This window comes from Catharus ustulatus, chromosome 7, assembly GCF_009819885.2.
Source record: "Catharus ustulatus isolate bCatUst1 chromosome 7, bCatUst1.pri.v2, whole genome shotgun sequence".
In the NCBI taxonomy this organism is placed as follows: Eukaryota; Metazoa; Chordata; class Aves; order Passeriformes; family Turdidae; genus Catharus; species Catharus ustulatus.
The window spans coordinates 5,294,313-5,317,776 of NC_046227.1; the positions used below are offsets into that span (position 1 = coordinate 5,294,313).

Here is a 23,464-nt window from a genome sequence, read left to right on the forward strand (position 1 = left end):
AGGGGCGCTGAGGGTACAGCCCGCCACATGCCGCCCCCGGGCACCCTCCCGGCCTGGCAGGGCCCGTCCCACCCCAATTCCTGACACCATGTCCGGGGCCGGGTCGGAAGTGACGGCCGCAGGAAGCTCGGTGCCGTTTGAACGCGCCCGGCAGAGCCGCCGCCGCCGCCCCTTTCCCGCCATCCGGGCCGACATGGCCGCCTTCGCCATGGAGCTGCAGCCCGCAGGTGAGCCGGGCCCGCCGCACCCCCTCACCGCACCCACGCCGGGCTCCGCCGCAGCGGGCCGCGCTGCCCCGCCGGTGCCGGTGCCCCTCGCTCCAGGGGCAGGGTGGATGTGCGGAGAGCGCGGCACGGGGGCGGTTCGCGCCGCGGGGCAGCGGAGACAGAGCTGGGTTACATCGCTCGGCTGCCGCTTGTAGCCGCGAGAAACGCGAGGGTGTGGTAAACTGCGCTGACGTGTAAAACGGGTGGTTAAGCAGCCTTTGATCTCGTCAATACATGTGGATGTCTCAAAGGCGGGTCCCGAGAGGATGGTGCCGCGCTCCTGCCGGTGGTGCGGGGAGAATTGGCCATGAAACAAAACACAAGGAGTTCTGTCTCAGCATGAGGAAAACTGCTTTACACTGTGCCTGCCCAGGGGGGCTGTGGAGTCTCCTTTCTGAAGCCACTCCTAACCCATCTGGAGGGGTTCTTTCTGTGTGCCTGCTCTGGTGACCTTGCCTTGGCAGAGGCTTTGGACGGGATGATCTCCACAGGTCCCATTCAAACCCTAACAATTCTGGAGTTCTGTGATACTAATCCCTTACTGTACTTTGTGCTATGTCTCTCTAATAGAGCCCACAATGGAAAAAGCTTACTTGTCATATTTTAAATGTTGTTTTCAGGAGCTGAACCGATGACTCTTGGCTCCCCGACATCTCCCAAACAAGGAACTAGTGCCCAATTCCTGCCTGGGTTTTTGATGGGTGACTTACCTGCCCCAGTGACTCCTCAGCCGCGTGCTTTGTATGGCCCTTCTGTTGGAGTGATGGAAACAAGGTCTCCACTGCTTGCAGGTCGGAATTGTTACATGTTGCAAAACTGTCCCGAAAGCAAAAAATTGGTTTGTCTCATTATTCTACGTGACTCTTGCAGATTTGAGTCCTTATAGTTTTATGTCTTTCTATAGCGAACTCCACTGATCGGATAAGTGGTGAACTCGGTGTATTCAATCATAATAAATGTTTTAAATGTGATAGTTTTGGTATCAGGAAAAGTTTGTTTCAAAAGGAAGGTAACATGAATCTCTGCTAATGCAGAATCAATTTATATGACTTTTACAAGTCAATTACACAAACAGCAATGTTGAAAACACATCTGCTGCCAAACTAAAGTGAAAACTTGATGCAAACTACTTTTTTTTCTCCTGGGGTAAATCCGCACAAAGCGTTAAGATATGTCAAGTTCTTCCAAGAAGTTTAATTCTCTGTTATACTGGAAGTCCCAAAGTTTACAAAACGGGAGGGCAGCTGGTTTCACTTCATCCTGTCTATATACAAGCTAATCACTGCTCTAAAGAGCTGACATTTTTATTTAATATGAAATTAGATGGGAAGCCAAGGAATTTAGGTAGTGGGAATGTGACAGTAATGTGCAATGTCTCTGTGGATTTTGGTATGGTTCTTTAACATGTACGAAGACTGTCTCAATTTTTAAATTTTAAAAATCTTGCTTTTGCATGTACTATAAGGAAGTTAGTCTGAAACAATTAAAAGAGATTTCTGGACTGGCTTAAATGCTCTGAACTTCAAAGAAAGAAATGTGAATAGAATGGGTTAATAAGAGGTCTGAAAGTTCTAAATGGTACTTCTGTAGAATGTTGTTTGAGGCACGTGATCTCCTACCTAGAACATTCAAACCTGAACAGTTTGGTAGGACAGGTGGTTTTGCAAACATCCAGTGAAACAATCAACAGTCTCAAAGCAAACAACATGACAGCATGGCTCTGTTTATTATTGAAGTTTCAAGAACAAGCAGCACTGAAGCAAAATTACCAGTTTTCTCATGCTCTTCTTTTGTTCCTTTCAATTGCAGGAGGGTCTCCCCCACAACCAGTAGTCCCTTCTCATAAAGATAAAGGTGGTGCTCCACCAGTGAGAAGCATTTATGATGAGTTATCTAGTCCTGGGCTTGGATCAACACCTCTATCCTCAAGAAGACCAGTAAGTGTCTTTGGTACTGGCCTGTTCTTAGCAGTAAAGATGTGAGGCAGTTTACTGCCTCAGTGAGTTCTCAAACTTAGGGTATAAATTACTGTACCAAAATAACTGGTGATCCTTTAAATCATGCTGGGTTGTTTGGTGTACCTGTTCCTGTTTAGGCTAAACAAGAGCTGTGGTCATGAAGCAAATTCCTGTTATTGCCAATTTTCAGTACAGTAGGAAGTGAAAAATGCAAGTCACACTTCAGTTATGCTTTGTATATACAAATTCGGGTTTGTGTGTCAACTTTTCACTTTCTTGTAAATTTATTGGGCTGCTGATTGCCAGAAGGACCCTTTCACAACTTGAAAGGAGGTTGTAGCAAGGTGGAGGCTGGTCTCTTCTCCCAGGTAACAAGTAATAGGACAAGAGAAAAGGGCGTCAGGATGCACTAGAAAAAGTTTAGATTGGATATCAGGAAAAATGTCTTCACTGGAAGGGTGGTCAGGTATTGGAACAGGCCACCCAGGGAAGTGTTAGAATCACCATCCTTGAAAGTGTTCAGAAGTGTGTGAAAGTGGCTTGGGGACATGGTTTAGTGGTCAGGATGGCAGTGTTAGGTTAATGGTTGGACATGGTGATCTCAGAGATCTTTTCCAACCTTAATAATTCCATGTTTCTATGATTAGCTTGTAGAAGGCAATAGAGGCACTTAGAGAAACAGAAGGATTTTTTTTCTGAGTAAAATATCTAATTGAACTTTGGGTTGACAGTTGGGGTTAATTTTGAAAGAGGAACACTCACATTTCTACAAGGTAAATTTTATAATAAACTCTGCTGCTGAACTGTCTAATCAAGCATTTCTAGGTCCTTTTTCACTGATGCAAGGAGAACACTTCACAGAATGAACAGGCTTTCTATTGAGTGTTGCCTTCTGAAAAGTTTATTCTGGAAGCTGATGTTCTCTGTGAGGGACAGAGTCCTATTGTGTCTTAAAGGACTGGATATTACATTTCAGATAATGTTGAGCACCTGTCAGAACATATGTTGCTAGGTCTGCAGGTTCTCCAGGCTGTTCAATCCTGTATCTAAGAAATGCCATGATTCAGGCTAAAAATAGGCTAAAATTGTTCTGGGTGTTGAAATCCTATGTTAAAAAGAAAACAACTACCATCTAAAACTCAAAGTATGCGTTCCTTCTCTGCACTAAATAGTTGATCAGGAAAGTAAGTCTAGTAATAGTTTCCATACAAGTGAAGGTTGTTTCCATGATTTCTGAACCCTTTAGGCAGTGAAAATGCTGATGAACTTAGGATACTATTATCCTTCCCATCAGGATGCACATGACTGTGTGAATTATTACAGTGCAGCAATAGTGACATGACTATTTTGAGAAGGTGAACTAAAGGGTTCTTTGTTTCACAAAGCATATGTCAAATATATTGTCAAATAGCTTTTCATTAATACCTCTTGGGAAACTTATTAAATATACATGCAAATATCTGTTCTTACTCTTAAAAGTTACAAATAACTTAAGGTAAACAGTTAATATTATTACCTGGATGTTCAAATCACTTGAAAATTGTCTCTCTTGATCCAAGCAGTATATCAGTAAGAATGATTTGTTACTTTCTGTATATTAATGCAGGCCAGCTTTACACAAAGCCCATCAGTTGGAATTCTGCCATCAACTCCGGGAGCAGGTAGATGTCCTGTCAAAATTTCTATTTTCTTACTGCTTTCTTTAATACAGAAAAATCATCACTGTTCAAGCTATGTCAGTTCCTTGCTAGTTTTTGAAGAGGCTGTGTATTTGTTAGCTTTTCAAAAGGTGTGTGGGTATGAGTAGGAAGTAATTATTCATTCTGAGACTGGCTGAGTTTCAAGCAACTTTCCTTGTCCCTTGTTCCAAATGTGGTGTTGAACTGAGCACAGAGGTGGTGGTAATTGAATGAAGAAGCTGTGATGGATGGATTGCCTTCCATCTTCACAAGGTTTGATATCTTGTGTATGAACTGATGACTTCTTGCTAAGCTTTGTTCTGTTGGCCTGTTCCTATTTGGCAACTGCATTAAGCTGTTGTTTCGAAGTCAGAGAGAGCACTAGGTTGCCAGTCATAAAACTTGTTAGTGTGCTTGCAGATGTGAAGTTATGATTGACTTTTTCTGTCTGTGAGTAAATCCCCACCAAACTCTTCCACATATGTGAAATACTTGACACTGAATTTATTCTTTTATTATAAACCTCTGTCTTGCAAAAGAAACTTGTTCAACAATACCATGTCAATTTAACAGCTTCAGGCGTGTTCAGTCCTGCAAGTATTGGGCAACCTAAGAAGACTACTCTATCTCCTGCTCAGCTAGATCCTTTTTATACTCAAGGTGATTCCCTTACTTCAGAAGATCAACTTGATGACACCTGGGTAACTGTATTTGGGTAAGTTGATTTCCAAAGTATCAGAAAAACCTGGGTCAAGTCTTTACAGCACATGAGAAAAATACTTGGGCACTGCTGTTGTCTGGCATTGGTATGTGCTGCAGGAAATACTGCTATGGTTAAAGCATACATTTCACTTACATTTCAGTGAAGCATCTTAACTCAAACTACATATTATTTTTTCTAGTTAGAAAGGCACCATTGTGCTGTTGGGGTGTGTGGTAAAGTGCCTAGAAGGTGCTATTTCTCAGGTCATTGCTTCTGATGTCATTATAGTGCTCTCTTCTGGATTTCTGTAAATGCTTCATAGGGTTGTATCTTAACACCTGAATTCTTACATTCATCATTTTTTGAGTATTTTTTTCTGTCTTTCAGATTTCCTCAAGCATCAGCTTCCTATATTCTACTGCAGTTTGCTCAGTATGGAAACATATTAAAGCATGTGGTATGTCTTAATTTGACACCTACATCAGAAAACACTGTGAATTAAACATTTTAAAAACTACATTTCACAATTTTCACTTAATCTCATTCAGATGTCCAACACAGGAAACTGGATGCATATTCGATATCAGTCAAAGCTTCAAGCCCGGAAAGCCTTAAGCAAAGATGGAAGAATTTTTGGTGAATCTATCATGATTGGTGTTAAGCCCTGTATAGATAAAGTAAGTTAATAGTTGCTTTTAGTTAAATATAAGGCACTCTGCTTTTGGTCTTTCTTTTTATTTTTCCCTCACCTTTTTAATGTTTTTTCTTTTGCAATTGCAAATTGTAGGTAGTTCATCTATATAGATATAGTCTGTTACTTAAGTAATTTCTTAACTATTTATCAACACTTCCTGCTGAGAAGGATCATTTTATGGGCAATCTCTGTGCTCCTTGGAAGTTACAGTGCATACAATTATATTGCTGTACAAGGCAAGGAAGTGACACCATAATGTAAGAGAAATTGACATAAGTTTCCTGGCTGGAATTTGTGGCATTTAGGGTCTGCAATGGACACCTAATGGCAGATTAAGACTGTTGCTGCTCCTAATTGTACCTCTCTATTTTTTATGTGATTATGTGCCTCTGGCTCTTGAATTTTTCTTAGTACTTTGGACTGAAAAGTTGTTAGCAAGAAAATCCCAATCCTGTTCTCACACCTGCCCTTTCTCTGGTTTGGTGTGGAACTTGTGGTTCCCATCAAGTCACTTGCTACCTCTTCTACTCTACATTCCTTTCTAAACATAAGCTTATGAAATGGATCCTTGAAGTTTACTGCAAATCATACCATATATTTTCTCTACATTGTTTTGGACTTGGTTGACATTTAGTACAGACAGTGAACAGATTCCAACCCTCCACTACTTTGCAATTGCAAAATTCAACATGTAAATGATTGCAGTGAGGAAAATGCTTGGTGGTCATGAGCACCTGTATGTTCTGTAGTGACATGCCTGTTATCTTTTGGGATGCAAATATGTTTTATCAAAAAAAAAAAATTTAGATGATAAAGGTTGGAATACTGCTTTTCAGTATTTGTTTACATTATATTAACCTTCTATTTAAGAGTGTGATGGAAAACTTTGAAAGAAGCTCTACATCCTCAATGTCTTCGATTTTCACTCCACCTACAAAATCTGTTGGCACACCAGTACCACCTGCAAATAATACTGCAAGGATTTCTACAATGAGACCTCTGGCAACAGCATATAAGGCTTCCACTAGTGACTATCAGGTATTTTGGGGGAAGCAGAATCATGTGTTTTTGTGTTTTCTCCACTTAGCTCTGTGAGGTTATACAGACATTAACTTCAATGTGACCTTAGCTTTTACCTTTTGCTGTGTGTGATGTGGTTCAAGTACAAGCTCAGTCTGGCCAGTCTCTAAAATAATAATCAAAAATACTAAATTAATGACTTGCCACTTTTCCAGGGATTAAGGGCTTGTTTCGAAAATGTTTCAAACACATTTTGTCAAAATATAGTAACACTTAGGAGAAGAAAGAAATGGTTAATGTAATAACTATTAACTACATGTTGACTGATTCTGTGTATTTTCTCTTTTTGTTCTTCTCCCTGCATTCTAGGTGGTTTCTGACAGACAAACTCCTCGGAAAGATGAAAGTATTGTATCTAAAGCAATGGAATATGTTTTTGGCTGGTAATATATGAGGAAGTAACACACTAAGCTGGTCATGGTTTGAACTGTACTACTGGCATTTGTAGTTAGTTGTATAACTACTGGTGGCAGTATTTTATCTTACACAGCACCCGTTATGCCTTCAGTTTATTCAGAAGACATGTAGCTTGCACTTTAAATGATGGCAGTGTATACATGATTTTACAAACTGAGTGAGTGTAAATAAAAGTGCTTTATCCCTGTTTGTGCTCTGATGGCATTACTGTGATTCTCCTTTTTTATGCTATGGAGAAGAGCCTCTTGTTTCCCTAAAACACAGAGAGATTATGGGGTGGGTGAATGTTTTAACTGTAGATACAAGCAGAGGCATTGGTGCTAGAGTAAGCAGATATTGAAATGGCTGTGATTTTCTAAGTTTAAAAAAGAAGAGATGAAAATCCCTGCTGCCCTCCAGGGAAGAAGAGAAACCTCTGTTTTCAAAGATAAGAAAACCTTTTGTTTGAACTGTTACAATCCTTAAAGTGTGCCCCATAAGTTGATATAGTCCTCAATAATGGTTGTAGGAAGACTGTTAGTTGAGGAAGGGATTTTTACACAGTGATCAGATTTCTATTCTCCCGGGCAGCTGATCACTATAACATTGAGGCCACAAGAAAACTGTTTCTTGTGTAAAAATCTCCATACACTGAAGAGAGAAATCTTCTCTCCTAAATGAATTGGTGAAAAACCTTTTTTAAAAAAATGGTAACCTGACTAAGTGGTTTTCTGTACATTGTCAGTGTAAAGGAAAAGAAGTTGTGGGGAGAGGAGGAGTGTTCTAAATTTTTTTTTCCTTACAGTTTTTTGTAATAAAGTTTTTCTTTGTACCTTTTAAAGTTTGAACCTTTTTTGCCTTCCTCCTAATCCTATGTCACAGCAGGAAATGAGTGAATATTTCTAATGGGTGCACTGGCCAATGCTAAAGCCACAACATAAATTGGTGTGTTGGCTGGGAAATTTCAAATTGGCAAACCAAAATCACTACAGTGGGTTTAGATGGGATACTGGGAAACTCCTGTTCCCTTTGGAAACTCCGGTTCCTAGTTCTGTGAGCTACAAAATTTAACCAGCTGATATTTTCACATTAGATCAAAATCCAGAGAGGGGAAGGTAAAGATGGATTAGTCCAATTGTAATGGAAGGTGTCTTGCCCATAGTCAGGCAACTGGAACTACAGGATCTTTAAAATACCTTCCACCACAAACTGCTTGGGAATTCTGTGATTCCCAGAGCTGACAGCAAAACTACAATGGTACTCAAGTTCTCAGCTGCTGAGCAACCATCACAGCATCAAAGGAGTTTTAGGACTCTAGCTTAGCCTTATATAGTCACCATATCAATTTATCAATCCCAAATTCAGCATCTTTATTGTCACTACAGACTCTGGAATTGGTGCAAGTTCTTTGTCCCAACATCAGGTGGCTCAAAGAGCAGAACAGGCACTGACAGAGCCAGAGGAGCTCTTTTTTTCTTGCTGGCGAAAACCACATATTAAACCACATATTTAAACTGGAAGAGGGTAGATTTGGGTTAGATGCTCGTGTAAGCACCTTCTAGGACTCACCATTGTGCATGGAGGACTTTTCATGCCTGCTCTGAAGAGTCTTTGGACAATAGAGCATGACCTGGCTCTGACTCTGGGGTTTGCTGACCCCAAACTCAGGTGGAGGAAGAAGCAGGGGCTGTTTTGCAGCCATGCCCAAGACAGACTGGAAGGGGTCTCCTCTAGTTGGTCTCACTTTGTTTGGTTTCTGACTATGTATGAGGCAGGAGCTGCGATTCCTCAGTTGTGGGGACCAGAACTGCACCCAGGATCCCCGCACTGCGTGACAGATCTCAGTACTGTGGGATGGTCACACATCTGAGCCTCACCTCTCTGCTGCTGCTTCATTTGCTTCATTTTTAGTACCCCCAAAGCTCACTGTAAATCAGGGTGGTCTCTGGTTCTGCCCTCTTCCTTTTCCTTTGTAGGGAAGCTGTTCTTGAACAACTTCCAGTATTCCAAGCTTCTTTGCGCTCAGTGGATGCTTGCCATGGCATCCCTTTCAGCTGGATGCATAAAATACTGAGGTTGGCTCTTGTGAAATCCAGGGTCTTTGTCCTACTGCTGACCTTCAGTGTACTCAGCAAGACCTTTAACTCCACAATGTTGTGAAACCAGACCTTCAGGGCAGGGACCTTTCCAGCCTGATCTGCCCATGTTCCTCTCTGTACAAAACGCAGTGCAGAAAAGAACGGCAGGACGGGGCCTGTGTACTCCAGGACTCAGGTTTTGGTCTGCTTCAGCTCCACAAAAATACAAATAAGATGAAGAAGTTGCAATGTTTATTAATGGAAAGCAAAGCAAAGGGAAGAGCTGGGAGCAGGAAAAGGGAAAAGAGGGGCTGAAGGGGGGAACCAGTAAAGAAGGAAGGAAAGGCTGGAAACTACGCAAGCTTCCAGGAAAGCTCAGGTGTGCGCAGCATCAGAGGTGTCTGGAGCTGCAGCTGTTCTCTGATCTCCAAGTGGTCTCCTCCTGCTTGGGATCTGGTACTGTCCCGCTTGTCCCGATCCACAAGATGAATTTAGTGATGTAGCTCTTTCATCGAACATGACTTGAACTATCAGGTTTGTGTTGGAGGGGCTGTCATCTCTGTTAAGGGCTTGAAGAGCTGAAAGAGAGAACAGACCCTTGGTCAGAATGAGGAAACCCCCCTGAAAGGACCAACCCACCCAGCTCTTGCCACGGCCTAGAGGAAGTCGGAGACAGCAAGGAGCAGCTGGAAGGTGCCGGCCATGAATCTCCTCCCCACCCTGAAAGGTCTCTCTGCTCTGCCCATGCCGCCCCTCGTGTGTGCAGGGAGCAGAGCCCTCCGCAGCTGGGGCAGGGAACGCAGCTTCTCCTGCCAGCTTCCACTGAAACCGTACTGGCCTCACTCACCCTCACAGATGAGGTGCAGCTCTTGTGGCTGTCCCCTCATGAGCATCCCAGCGATACCTGAGAAAACAAAACAAGTCATGGCCCCTGGCCCAGATCCTGCTGCAATGGGGCAGGGAGGGACCAAGACCCCGGGCTCATGGCTCACCGATGGACCTGATGGCCGCCTCTCGCAGGGGCTCCTGTGGGCTCTCCAGGTAGGGAAGAGCCCGCTGCAGGTGCTCGGCAGCTCGGCTCCTGTCCTCGGCCAGCTGCAGAGAGCGGCGGCAGGGAAGGGTCGGGGCGGGCTCTGCCCCTCGGCCCCGGCCTCCCCTGCCCGCACAGCCCCGAGCGGGGCAGAGCCCGCACAGCCGCGGTGCTGCCCCGCAGCAGAGCCCAGCTGGCTCGGGGCTCCAGCAGCTCCCGCCTTGGGGCCACAGGAGGAGCCTGCAGGAGAGCCGGCGTGGGCAGCCCAGGGAAGGGAGCAGCGTGCGGGCCGCGGGCCGGTGCCCCTGGCTGCAGCACTGGGCAGGGGCCAGAGCTGCCAGCCCCACGGGCTGGGCACCGTAGGCAGGGGCTTCTCCAGGCTGGGGCTGGGGCTGGGGCTTGCAGGCTGTCCTTACCACACGCTCGCCAAAGCACCACGGGTCCTCCATCTTCAGCAGCTGCTTAAGATCCCTCCTCTTCAGTAATTTTACCGCAGAAAGCAGCGTTTCCCGGGAGGCCTGCAGAGCAGCAGAGAGCCAGAGATGGCACCGCAGCCCAGGGCACAGCACCTGCCTCCCTGTGCCAAGGCCAAGAGGAGGCTGCAGCCCATGAGGTGCCAGGGTGCAGGGAGACAGCTGAGCCCCCTGCCATGGGGACACCAGCGGTCAGGAGTGCTCACCTCTGCCACGTGCACGTTCTCATCATGGCAGTGGAAGAAGAGCGGCAGCAAGCTCTCGCTCACAAGCATCTTGAGACGTTTTTTACCCTTCCCCACTACTGATTCCATCACCTCTTTGTAGAGGCGAATGGAGAGCAGCTGCACTTGGCGGTTGTCCTATTGGAAAGGTAAAAACTCAGCACTGGATTCTCCAGCCACCGCTGTGCACAGGCCCAAAATCCACAGGGCACCACACTTGGAGGCAGCACCCAGTGGCTGTGGCTAGGGGCACAGAGCCTTACATGGTCAAAGAGAAGCTGGAGCACATCAGCCAGTTTTGGGGCCGTGGGGGTGGATACTAGGATATCTTTGTTGCGGAGTATATTCATAAACACGGAGAGGGTCATCCTCACCACATCTACATCTTCGTTCCTCAGTAGCTCCACAAGCCTTCCAGACAGACTGCACATTTTTTTGGCCTGTGTGGAACACAAGGCTGTGCTGTGAATCCATGAACAGCTGCATTCCCAACACCGCTCCAGTGGTTCAACCCTACGCTGCTGCCTCGGAGCCCAGGGGCCGCAGGCCTGTCCTGAAGCACTCAGGCAGCTGAGCAGCAAAGCAGGAGAGCTGGGAGCAGCTGCCACAGCTCCCAAAGCCCAGCCAAGCCCAAGGGGCTGCTTTCCCCAGCCCCACGCTGCCAGCACAGCTGCAGCCACTGCCTCCTTCTCACCATCAAGGGGACCCTGCTGAGCACCACGAGGCCTCTGAGTGCCAGGTAACACCTGTCCCTGGACTCGCTCTGCAGGTGCTTTGCCATGATCTGCAGGATGCAGTCACCCCATTCACAGAAGTTCAGGAACTCCAGGACCTGAAAGGCACAAAGCAGAGACCTTGGGTGCCCAGCCTGCAGGAGCTCAGAACTGCACAGGGCTGGGCCAAGGCAGCAGCACAGGGCCCGGGCACCGTGCCAGGCAGCTGCGGCTGTGAGAGGGCACAGAGGTGGGAGGCAGCTCAGCGGGGCAGCGCTGCCCATGGGGCTCACCTCCACAAGGAATGCCATGGCAGCAATATCCCAGAGTGGCTCCTCCCTGCAGAGCCGCCTGACCAGGCGGAGTGCAATGCAGGAACACATGGGTATGGAGACACGGCGCATCTCTCTGGCAGGGGGAAAGAGGCACCGTCAACCCTGAGCCAGGTGGGCAAAGCTCTCCCAGGACTGACTGACAGAGGTCTGGTCTTTTCCCGAGCAGCCCGTGGGTGCTTTGACAGGCAGCTGTTCCCGGGGACCCTCCTCTCCCAGCCTTTTCCAGTCTGCTCGTCCATCTCTTTGTGACAAGGCCCTCTCACCCATGTCCACGGGAACTGTGTGGGGCACCCTGGGCACAAATGCCAGGGGCAGAGTGGGGAAGGGGGTCTCACCTGGCCAGCAGACCCACAGCATAGTGGTGGGTGTCAGCATAGAGCAGCGTGTCCCAGCCACCCTTGCGTTCCATTGCCAGCACTATATCCAGACACTTCAGGTGGTGGAGCAGTGCCCTCACAGTCTGCATTGTAAACCTGTGTTCAGAGCAAAGTCCAGGTCATACTGGGAGCCCAGACCTCAGCCCTGGGGTGTGGGAGTGACAGGAGGACTGGGATGGAGCACCTGTTGGCACTGGTGGGAAGGTCGTGTTCCTCCTGACATTTCTTCCAGAAAGTATCGATCTCCTCTGGCATCTGCTCTGTACTGATGAAAATTTGGTAGAGCAAAGCCACGAGGAGATGGGGAGAATATTCCATAAATGGCTCTGGGCACCAGGGCAGGCGGAGAATCTCCCAAAGCACCCTGGTTACCTGCAAAGGATAAACCACCCAGAGACAGCACTCAGTGCCAAGTGAGAGAGCCCGAGCATACGAGGGAGAGGCCAGGGGAGACTCAGGGAGAGCACCTGGCCTGGTGCTCCTGAACCTTGCCCCTAACTCCAGTGTCCCCTGAGGCAGGGAGATGTGTTACAGTGGGGGAGAGGATGGAGAGACACTGGAGAGGCAACCTGGGTGCAAGTAAAGGTCAGTTCCAGAAACTCACAGCCAGGGCAAATACATCCTTATTGTCCCCATCAGAGGTGTACATTCTGCGTGCTGGCCAGTCCTCCAGCACACAGAGCAGTGTTGGCAGCACCTTTTCCATTGTTGTTCCTGATGAAGCTATGGTTTTCCACATGGTTGCAGCAGCTCTGCAGGATGAGAGCTGTGTGTCAGGGGGGTCTTAGCCAAAGCACCATGGCCTGGGCAGCCACAGGGGCCCAGATGACAGAGCCACAGTAGTAGTATGGAGGGAGCATGGCAGGAGGCTTCGGGGCTGACAAGCCCAGAAGCAGAAGGTCCAGTGGCTCCTGGAACTCTCTGCCTGTTTGGCAGACCCCATTGGACTGGCTGTACAGGGTGATGGGCCCTACAGGGCTGGTTAGACCTGAGCCCTCCAGGTAGATGGGCCCTGTACCTGTCACATGATGGGGCACAGCGCAGGAGGGTCACTGCGACATCAGTGGGGTGTGCATCAGTCAGCCTCAGGATGTCCATGAACAGCCTGTCCTCTGGAGATCCATTGGATGCTACCTTCTGGTGCATGTTCCTAACAAAGCCTGGCACCTGGAGAAAGCACGGGGAGACTTGGACAGCTGCCAGAGGGAACAACTTCCCAGCTTCCCTTGAGAAATGCTTCCCTTCCCACCACACTGGGCTGAACTCAAAGGCTGAGGAGGCTCAGTGGCTTGAGGCACCATGAAATTCCTAGGGACACCCAGCCCTGGACAAAGGCCACTTACTTGGCTTGGACTGGAGACAACTCTCTCCCCAAAAAAATCCAGGCTGGGAGCAGAAGCTATGCTCTGAGGGAGTGTGGGGCCAGGCTGCGGTGCACTCTTGGTGAACATGGTGATCATATCTCGACACCAAGGGCCTGTGAGTTTTGTAAACTTCTGCAAAAGAAGAAAAATAGGGAAGAGAGGGATGATCCATTCAGTGCTCCAGTGATGATACTTGGCTGACAAAGTGGGGATGGCTCTCTGTACCTGGCCTACAGACTGCCAGCAGCTACGAGCAGAGTCCTGCTGTTGTGTCCGGTCCCTCGCTGCATCTAGCAAAGAAGTGCAGAGCTGAAGAGCTGAGAGAGGCCGGAGAGCACAGCCCAGCCCTTCATTCCCACGCAGGGACAGCCCCAGAATGCCCCAGGGATGGAGGATGGCTGCCAGGGGGTTCAGCCCCAGCCCCTCTTCTGAGCTATCCAAGGGCATGTCCACAGGCGCAGAATGTCATGGAGCCAAGCTAACTTCAGGCACCAGCCCTGTGGCCCAGATCAGCCACTCACCCTTCTGCAACACCTGGAACTGCTCCATCTCGTTATGTGGCTGTGGAATGACAACACAAGGACATTTTTCCACATTATTGGGTAGGCTGGGTGTTCTCTCTGCCATCTCGACGTCTGGATTTATGGTGAGTTGACGGAGAGATGCCACAGAAAAGCTCCAGGCCACCAAGTGTTGCAGCTGTGCCTTGAAGGGACCTAAAATAGAAAAGCCTTGGGAAGGCTACAGGACACGAAGTCCTGCAGTCTGCCCTCAAGGCCTCCTATCACACTGAAAGGAGACATTTGGTAAAGGATCTCGGTCAGTAAATCTGACGGACGGCACTTCAGGGAACCTGCAAAAGAGAAACCTTGGGAAGACTGTGGGTTAACAATTCCCACAGTCTGGCCTCAAGGCCACCTGCAAGGTAACGTTTGGGAAAGCTCCAGGTCGGCAAGGAACGAGCTGGCTGTGTGGGGGCTCCTCACAGCACCGCTCTCTCCGTCCTGTCCCGACGCGTGCACCGAGCACTGTGCCGTGGCCGTGTCGCCGCCAGCACCTATGTCACGACGTGTCACAAAGGGTCACCCTTGTACGCTGTGTCCCTTTCCATTCCATGGTGACCACGCTGCACTGTGTCACAAAGAGCCCTAGGACACACCTCCACCTGCCCTGGGGACACCCCCACCCCTCCCCCAAAGTGCCCCAGCTTGCAAGGAAGAGTTTCCCCCAAGTGTCGAGGACAGCCCAACTTTAGGAGCTTTAGGAACAGCTCAAACAACAAGCAGATGCTCCTGTGCTCTGCCTGCTCAGGGCAGCAGAAGGAGCCCCCACGGTTGCCAGCACAGCCACAGCAGGGAGGGCACCGGGGCCTTCCACAGAAGCTGCCAGGGTCTCTTTGGGACAACACCTGGGGCTGGGTGCCCGTCACACACACGGGGCTGTGACACAGCCAGGGGACGTATGGCCCAGGGCACGAATGCTGCTCTGAGCCCTGGGAGCACTGAAATCAGCAGGTGTAGCAGAGTCCCTGCCAAAGGAGTCCAGCCACCCCCAAGCCCTGCCCGTGCTGGCTCCTGCTCCTGCCACAGAGACCGGTGCCCCCGGGGCCCTTCTGTGCCAGAGGACAGCCAAAGCCAACGTGCATTGCCGAATGTGCTCCTTTCTGCAGGTGGCTGTTGGCAGGAGCACCTGGAGCAATTGGTGGCAACCCTTGGTCTCTGTCAGAAGGCAGAAGCTGTTGCTCCTTCTTGGAATAATTTCTGCTTGGAAGTGATTATCTGCAGCACAAAAACCCCATCCACTGTTGACTTTCACAGCACAATTAGATTCTTACAGAGGTCCTGTCAAGTTTCCTTGTGTTTTTCTGAGTGTTTCTCTTGCTTTCTGGTTAAAAACATAAGCCCAGCATCTGATGCCCAATGCTCCAGGTTGCTGCATGGCTGGCTGTGGCCAGCAGCTCTCGTCCAAACACAACTGGGTGCCTGCTGGGGCCAGGAATGGACAGGCACTTGCAGCCATTTTCCCTGGTGAGGCTGCGAGGAAGTTGGGCAAGTGCAGAAGATAGGGAGAACTCTGGCATGAGACAACCTGTTGTGTGTCTCTGATGATGCTGCCAGCACCATGAAGGAAGAGCCAAGACAAGCGCTGCAAGCTAACGGATCCTGCCACTTTCTGCTCTTCGATGGACACAGAACACACATGTTCCCATGGCTCCACAAGACTTGATCCAGGAACAAGGGAGGGCTGTGCATTGGCAGGGAACGGCCTCCAACAAGAGCAGAACAGAATCCTCTCTCAGCAGAGCCTGAGCTTGTGACCTGGGCCATCAGTTGAGCAGACACCAAAGTGCTTACTTCCCTCCATCTCTGAACCGCAGCCACAAGAGTCCTGCATTTCTTCAGCATCTGCTGCTTCCTCCTTCTTTCTGAGGAAGTTCTCCATTTCCACTTTAGAAGTTCACGCTGCCATTTTTAAGGTGCCTGAGTGGACGAGAATGTCAGCAGCTGCAGCCCAGGGCTCATGTCCCATCAGAGTCTCTAACGACGGCACCAACGCTGCTGCCTTGGGACAGCCAAGTGTGGAAGGCCAGTGTGCCCTCAAGCACGGCCACTGAAGTCACTCAGGGGGACAGGCTGCAGCTGAAGCTGCCAAGCGTTGCTGTCAGGTTGGCAAGTCAAGAGAAAGCCATGGGGACAACTTTTGCTGACACGTTTTGCCAAGCCACGTAAAATTGTGCCCACAGCATCCCCTGCTTTGGCATCCTGGCTGGAGTGGATGCCTTCCTGAGGAGGTACAGGCCTTCTGGGTGCTGCTGTTCCACTGCACACTCTGGTGATTTTTCCCTGGTGCCCTGAGCCATGTTGACAGCAGGGACTCTGCAGGCCAGCTCCAGAATACATCATCCTTGCCATCCATGGTGGCAGCAGCTCTGGGGGCCCCGAGCTCAGCGTCAGGGGTGTCTTCGCCACACAGCACCGTGGCCTGGGCAGCCACGAGGGCTCGGGCTGAGCACCAGCCCTGCCTGTGCCCTTTGTGCCTCGCCAGCAGCAGCCAGTGCCGTGCTCCAGCAGGGCCTCCTTGTCCCTCCTTGTCCCTCCTTGTCCCTCCTTGTCCCTCCTTGTTCCCAGCCAAATCAGCCTGGGCACCTTGGGGCTGTCCCCACCGTCCTGTTGAGGCAAGAGGCACCAGAGAGGCGTCGGGGACGTGTCAGAGCAGCCGGGTGGCAGGAAGAAGGTGGCTGTCTGGGGGCTGCTTGCGGCCTCTGCCACTCAATTCCTCAGGGCTCCACACCAACCCATCCACACAAGTCCTCCTGTCCCATCACAGCCTCCTGCCACCCACCACCACACACATCCCCTTCACACCTTCCCCTGCCTTATCCTGGCAGGCCTTGGCAGCACCACATCCCTTCATGGCCTGCCCCTGTCCCGTGCCCTCCAGGCCTCCCTCAGGCCTGCCTGGCTGCTGAAGGAGCTCCAGAGGAGCCGGATCAAGAGGCACCTCAGAGCCCTCAGCAATCCAGCCAGCAGCACACGGGCAGCACACAGATGGCGCTTCCTGGCTGGCAGAGGGCTGCTGGCCATCTCCAGGGACCAGGCTCTTAGGGATCCCTGCCGCAGCTCCGGCCTCTGCCCACCCGCTCTGTTGGAAGCCTTAAAGCTTCAGCAGAACCGCCAAAGGCCAAGGGCCTTTTGGCCACTTTCCCTTCCACACGGCACACTTGGCCAACTTGCCGAGCACAAGCACCCTTCTTTCCCTCTCCCCCATGGGCCTGAAGACTCTGGGCACCAAAAGAAAGCTCCTGCACCTCTGTCTATGAAAACAACAATTTATTACTCCTACTAAATACTAATTTACTAGTCTACTAATTTACTAAACTACACTGAATGGGGTGACTGAAGTGCTTGCAGGGCAGAGGTGGTCCCTGAAGGCTCGGGCGGTCCCAGCAGATGCAGCCTCCCGAATCAGCTCCCCAGAGCACTCCAGCACGACAACCGGCCACCACGGAACAGGGAAGGCCGTGACTTCCAGAGCCGGCGGAACTGATCTCGCAGCTGCTGGAGTCGGGAGGAGGGCATGCTCTGTACACCCATGACGATGTACAGAGTCTGCAGTGCCAGGCATGAGATGGCAGGGCTGGTGTCATTTGCCATGTTCTGTAGGACTGGAAGAGAGAGGAACAGAGCCACAGTCAGAGCCTGGATCTTCATGGAGCTGGGGAGCTCCTCCGGACACGTCCAAGCCACGCAGCTCTTGCCATGGCCCGGAGGAAGCAGGGGACAGCGAGGAGCAGCTGGAAGGTGCTGGCCACGCGTGTCCCTCCCACAGGCCCCAGAAAGGTCTCTGTGCTGTGCCCACGCCGCCCCTGGTGCGCACAGGGAACAGAGCCCTCCACAGCCGGGGCAGGGAACGCAGCTGCCAGTGCCAGCCCCCGCTGCCAGCCCGCTGGCCTCACTCACCCCTGCACATGAGCTGGAATTCTCGCTGCTTCTCTCTCACGAACCGCCCGGCGAGCCCTGTGAACACAGAGCCTGTCACGGCCCCAGCGGCACAGCTGCCCCACAGCGGCGCTGCCAGCCCTGTGGCCACTCGCCCTCCTTGCCCCGCAGGGCACAGCTCCGGCCCGGATGGCGCTGCCGGGGCAGCAGCCGGGGCTGGGGCCGAGCTGCGGCGGGGCGGGGAGGGAGCCCGGCTTGTGGCTCACCGATAAACCTGACGGCCACCTCTCGCAGGCGCTCCTGTGGGCTCTGCAGGTAGGGCAGGGCCTGGCGCAGGTGCTCGGCCGCTCGGCGTCTGTCCTTGGCCAGCTGCAGAGAGCGGCGGCAGGGAAGGGTCGGGGCGGGCTCTGCCCCTCGGCCCCGGCCTCCCCTGCCCGCACAGCCCCGAGCGGGGCAGAGCCCGCACAGCCGCGGTGCTGCCCCGCAGCAGAGCCCAGCTGGCTCGGGGCTCCAGCAGCTCCCGCCTTGGGGCCACAGGAGGAGCCTGCAGGAGAGCCGGCGTGGGCAGCCCAGGGAAGGGAGCAGCGTGCGGGCCGCGGGCCGGTGCCCCTGGCTGCAGCACTGGGCAGGGGCCAGAGCTGCCAGCCCCACGGGCTGGGCACCGTAGGCAGGGGCTTCTCCAGGCTGGGGCTGGGGCTGGGGCTTGCAGGCTGTCCTTACCAAGCACTCGGCAAAGCTCCACATGTGATCTGTGGAGACCAGGTGCTCCAGATCCCTCCTCTTGAGGAAGCTTACTGCAGAAAGCAGCGTTTCCCGGGAGGCCTGCAGAGCAGCAGAGAGCCAGAGATGGCACCGCAGCCCAGGGCACAGCACCTGCCTCCCTGTGCCAAGGCCAAGAGGAGGCTGCAGCCCATGAGGTGCCAGGGTGCAGGGAGACAGCTGAGCCCCCTGCCATGGGGACACCAGCGGTCAGGAGTGCTCACCTCTGCCACGTGCGCGTTCTCATCATGGCAGTGGAAGAAGAGCGGCAGCAAGCTCTTGCTCACAAGCACCTTCAGGGCCTTTTCCCCCTTTGCCAACTTCAGCATCTCTTGGAAGAGGCGAATGGATTTCAGCTGCAGATAGCGGTTGTCCTGGTTGAAGGCAAGCAAAAGCCCTCCACATCAGCTGCTCCAGGCCTCTCTGTGCACAGGCCCAAAACTCCACGGCACACCACACTTGGGGGCAGCACCCAGTGGCCGTGGCTGGGGGCACAGAGCCTTACATTGTCCAGGAGTGGCCAGAGTGCGCCAGCCAGCTGTAGGGCGATGGGGCTGGGTATTGCCAGGCCTCCGTGCAGGAGCAGAAAGGTGAGCACGACGAGAGTCATCTCGATGACATCTTCATCTGCATCCCGCAGGAGAGCCACAAGGCTTCCACACAGGCCGGACATTCTTTTGTTCTGCATGGAACACAAGGCCGTGCAGCCCTACGCTGCTGCTTCTGCTGCTGCTGCCTCGGAGCCCAGGGGCCACAGGCCTGTCCTGAAGCACTCAGGCAGCTGAGCAGCAAAGCAGGAGAGCTGGGAGCAGCTGCCACAGCTCCCAAAGCCCAGCCAAGCCCAAGGGGCTGCTTTCCCCAGCCCCACGCTGCCAGCACAGCTGCAGCCACTGCCTCCTTCTCACCATCGAGGGGTCCCTGCTGAGCACCATGAGCCCTCTGAGCGCCAGCCGACGCATCTCCCTGGACTCGCTCTGCAGCTGCCTTGCCATCATCTCCAGGATGCTGTCACCCCATTCATCGAAGTCAGGGAACTGCAGGAACTGAAAGGCACAAAGCAGAGACCTTGGGTGCCCAGCCTGCAGGAGCTCAGAACTGCACAGGGCTGGGCCAAGGCAGCAGCACAGGGCCCGGGCACCGTGCCAGGCAGCTGCGGCTGTGAGAGGGCACAGAGGTGGGAGGCAGCTCAGCGGGGCAGCGCTGCCCATGGGGCTCACCTCCACAAGGAATGCCATGGCGGGCAGCTCCCAGTCTGACATGCCTTGGCTGAGTAGCTCCAAGAGGCCGTCTGTGATGCTGCAGCACCACATAGGGGAGACATGGCGCATCTCCCTGGTGGGGAGGAAAAGGAACCGTTGCTCCTGAGCCGAGTGGGCAAAGCTCTCCCAGAACTGACTGACAGAGGTCTGGTCTTTTCCCGAGCAGCCCGTGGGTGCTTTGACAGGCAGCTGTTCCCGGGGACCCTCCTCTCCCAGCCTTTTCCAGTCTGCTCGTCCATCTCTTTGTGACAAGGCCCTCTCACCCATGTCCACGGGAACTGTGTGGGGCACCCTGGGCACAAATGCCAGGGGCAGAGTGGGGAAGGGGGTCTCACCTGGCCAGCAGACCCACAGCATAGTGGTGGGTGTCCGCAGAAAGCAGCGTGTCCCAGCCACTCTTGCGCTCCATGGATAGCACCACGTGCTCACACTCCACTTGGAAGAGCAGGGCCTTCAGGGTCTGCACTGCAAACCTGTGTGCAGAGCAAAGCCCAGGTCACGCTGGCAGCCCTGGCTCCTGCCTTGAGGGGCATTGGCAGGGACGGGGAGACTGGGAGGACTGGGATGGAGCACCTTTGGGGGTTGGTGGCAAGGCCCAGTTGCTCCTGGCAGCCCTTCCAGAAGGTATCAACCTCCTCTGGTGTATCCAGTATACTCATGTAAACTTGGAAGAGCAGATGCAGAAAGAGCTGCGGGAAATGCTCCAATACCACAGGAGGGAACAAGGTCACCTTGAGGATCCTCCACAGTGCGATGGTTGCCTGCAAAAAAACCCACCCAAGGACAGCAGTCAGTGCCAAGACATCCATGTGGCAGGGCCTGAGCGTGCGAGGGAGAGGCCAGGGGAGACACCAGAGGAGCACCCAGCCTGGTGCTCCTGAACCTTGCCCCTAAGCCAGGTTTGAGCCAGTGCCTGAGGCAGGGGGATGCAGCTGGGGGGAGGACAGAGAGCCAGCTGCTCGAGAGGTGGCCAAGGGGCAAGCAAAGGTCAGTTGCAGGAACTCACAGCCAGGGCAAGGACTCCTGTGCTGTCCCCATCAGAGGTGCACACACTGTGCACTGGCCAGGCGCTCAGCACGGCCAGGAGTATCTGCAGCGCCGGCACCGCAGTCCCAGCCGAGGTCAGGATCACCTGCCACATGGCTGCAGCAGCTCTGTGGGGTCACAGCTCTGTGTCAGGGGGGTCTCGGCCACAGCATTGTGGCCTGGGCTGCAGCAGGGGCCTGTGCTGGCCCTCAGCCCTCAGCCCTGCCTCTGCCCACCGGGCCTTGCTGGCTGCACCCAGGCAGCCCACGTGCAGGGTGCAGGCCCCTTGAGGGAGGGAGCATGGCAGCACACTCAGGGGCTGACAGGCCAGCACTGGCCAACAGAGGAGCCAGAGGGCCCTGGAACTGTCTGCCTGTCTGGCAGTTTCCAGGGACAGGCTCTACAGGGTAACGGGCCGGGGAACCCTGAGGCCTCAAGGCAGCTGAGGCTGCCGTACCTGTCACCCGATGGGGCCCAGCGCAAAAGAGTCACCGGCACATCCCAGGGATATTGCTTGGTCAGCTCCAGAAGGGCCTTGTCCAGCCGGTGCCCTGCAGACTCATTGGCCGTGAGCCACTTGTGGATGTACCTCACCATGGCTGGCACCTGCACAAGGCATGGGGACACTTGGAGACCTGCCAGAGCATCAGCTTCCCCAGAATCCCCTGGAAAGCGCTTCCCTTCTTCCCACCACATTGGGCTGGGCCTCAAAGGCTGGGGGAAGGCAGCAGAGCCAGCTTGAGGTGCCACACAATTGCTGGGGTGATCAAGCCCTGGCCACAGGCTGCTTACGTGTTTTGGATTGGAGACACCCTTCTCCACCAGCAAATCCAGCATGGCAGCACTGGTCTCAGCACTGAAGACGTGAAAGTCCGCCAAGAGCCCAGTGCCCACACCAGTGGTCTCTTCCCGCCAAATGCTCATGATGAATTCACAGATCATCTGCAGGAGAAGGGCAGGAAGAGAGGGAGAATGCACGGAGTGCTCCAAGCACGCTGCTGGGCTGAGCAGTGGCAGCAGGCCCAGCCCAGGTGGGGATGGCTGCAGTACCTGCGCTGTTCTGCGGAAGCGGCCACGGGCAGGGTCCTGCTCTTGTGTCCAGTCCATGGCTGCACCTGGCAAAGAGTGAGAGGAGCCAGGGATGAGAGACTGCAGGAGAGGCCGGAGAGCACAGGCCAGCCCTTCATTCCCAGGCAGGGACAGCCCTGGGATGCCCCAGGGATGGAGGATGGCTGCCAGGGGGTTCAGCCCCAGCCCCTCTTCTGAGCTACCCAAGGGCATGTCCCATGGCCTGGCATGGCATGGCATGGCATGGCATGGGGCCAAGCTGGCTGCAGGCACCAGCCCTGTGGCCCAGCTGTGCCACTCACCCTCCTGCAGCAGCTGGACCTGCTCCAGGTCTTCAGGCTGCTGTGCTGAGGTAGCTGCAGCCTCCTCCTCCTTCACCCAGGCCAGCTTGGGCACACTGGGGGGTGCCTGCTCCATCTCCCTGTTTCCAGTTAGGACTGCTTGCAGGAGAGATGCCTGGGAAATTCTCAAAGATCAAGTGCTGCAGCTGTGCCTAGAAGGCAGCTGCAACAGAGAAGCCTTGGCAAGGCTACAGGACACTAAGTCCTGCAGTCTGGCCTCGAGGTCACCTGCACAGGTAACGCTCTGGAAAAGCTGCGGGTCAGCAAGGAACGAGCTGGCTGTGTGGGGGCTCCTCACAGCACCGCTCTCTCCGTCCTGTCCCGACGCGTGCACCGAGCACTGTGCCGTGGCCGTGTCGCCGCCAGCACCTATGTCACGACGTGTCACAAAGGGTCACCCTTGTACGCTGTGTCTCTTTCCATTCCATGGTGACCACGCTGCACTGTGTCACAAAGAGCCCTAGGACACACCTCCACCTGCCCTGGGGACACCCCCACCCCTCCCCCAAAATGCCCCAGCTTGCAAGGAAAAGTTTCCCCCAAGTGTCGAGGACAGCCCAACTTTAGGAGCTTTAGGAACAGCTCAAACAACAAGCAGATGCTCCTGTGCTCTGCCTGCTCAGGGCAGCAGAAGGAGCCCCCACGGTTGCCAGCACAGCCACAGCAGGGAGGGCACCGGGGCCTTCCACAGAAGCTGCCAGGGTCTCTTTGGGACAACACCTGGGGCTGGGTGCCCGTCACACACACGGGGCTGTGACACAGCCAGGGGACGTATGGCCCAGGGCACGAATGCTGCTCTGAGCCCTGGGAGCACTGAAATCAGCAGGTGTAGCAGAGTCCCTGCCAAAGGAGTCCAGCCACCCCCAAGCCCTGCCCGTGCTGGCTCCTGCTCCTGCCACAGAGACCGGTGCCCCCGGGGCCCTTCTGTGCCAGAGGACAGCCAAAGCCAACGTGCATTGCCGAATGTGCTCCTTTCTGCAGGTGGCTGTTGGCAGGAGCACCTGGAGCAATTGGTGGCAACCCTTGGTCTCTGTCAGAAGGCAGAAGCTGTTGCTCCTTCTTGGAATAATTTCTGCTTGGAAGTGATTATCTGCAGCACAAAAACCCCATCCACTGTTGACTTTCACAGCACAATTAGATTCTTACAGAGGTCCTGTCAAGTTTCCTTGTGTTTTTCTGAGTGTTTCTCTTGCTTTCTGGTT

General features: G+C 53.0%; 2 protein-coding genes across 2 annotated transcripts; one reads left to right on the top strand and one right to left on the bottom strand.

Annotated features, from left to right (window-relative positions):
- The first annotated feature begins 110 nt into the window (after positions 1-110).
- Positions 111-6,984, top strand: NUP35 (nucleoporin 35). The gene is made up of 9 exons (XM_033065413.2): positions 111-227; positions 887-1,057; positions 2,076-2,203; positions 3,831-3,885; positions 4,477-4,618; positions 4,994-5,063; positions 5,155-5,283; positions 6,171-6,338; positions 6,690-6,984. Exons 1-9 carry the CDS (start codon positions 194-196, stop codon positions 6,765-6,767), a joined length of 975 nt encoding a protein of 324 aa, XP_032921304.1. The 5' UTR covers positions 111-193; the 3' UTR covers positions 6,768-6,984.
- Positions 6,985-17,225: 10,241 nt separating this feature from the next.
- Positions 17,226-20,526, bottom strand: LOC116998975 (maestro heat-like repeat family member 5). Its single transcript, XM_033065240.1, has 10 exons — positions 20,401-20,526; positions 20,163-20,300; positions 19,786-19,900; positions 19,474-19,611; positions 19,074-19,250; positions 18,793-18,942; positions 18,530-18,631; positions 18,076-18,178; positions 17,831-17,887; positions 17,226-17,535 (listed from the first exon to the last, which is right to left on the bottom strand). Exons 1-10 carry the CDS (start codon positions 20,484-20,486, stop codon positions 17,336-17,338), a joined length of 1,266 nt encoding a protein of 421 aa, XP_032921131.1. The 5' UTR covers positions 20,487-20,526; the 3' UTR covers positions 17,226-17,335.
- Between the last annotated feature and the right edge of the window lie 2,938 nt (positions 20,527-23,464).

Excerpts from the sequence above, each read along its gene's own strand:
- NUP35 (XM_033065413.2), top strand. The coding sequence starts at position 194 with ATGGCCGCCTTCGCCATGGAGCTGCAGCCCGCAG. Across the intron at positions 2,204-3,830 it reads CTCTATCCTCAAGAAGACCA|GCCAGCTTTACACAAAGCCC; the intron begins GTAAGTGTCTTT and ends ATATTAATGCAG. Across the intron at positions 4,619-4,993 it reads ACCTGGGTAACTGTATTTGG|ATTTCCTCAAGCATCAGCTT; the intron begins GTAAGTTGATTT and ends TCTGTCTTTCAG.
- LOC116998975 (XM_033065240.1), bottom strand. The coding sequence starts at position 20,486 with ATGAGTATACTGGATACACCAGAGGAGGTTGATACCTTCTGGAAGGGC. Across the intron at positions 19,612-19,785 it reads CCATGGCATTCCTTGTGGAG|TTCCTGCAGTTCCCTGACTT; the intron begins GTGAGCCCCATG and ends TGTGCCTTTCAG. Across the intron at positions 17,536-17,830 it reads ATTCCAGCTCATGTGCAGGG|TCCTACAGAACATGGCAAAT; the intron begins GTGAGTGAGGCC and ends TCTCTCTTCCAG.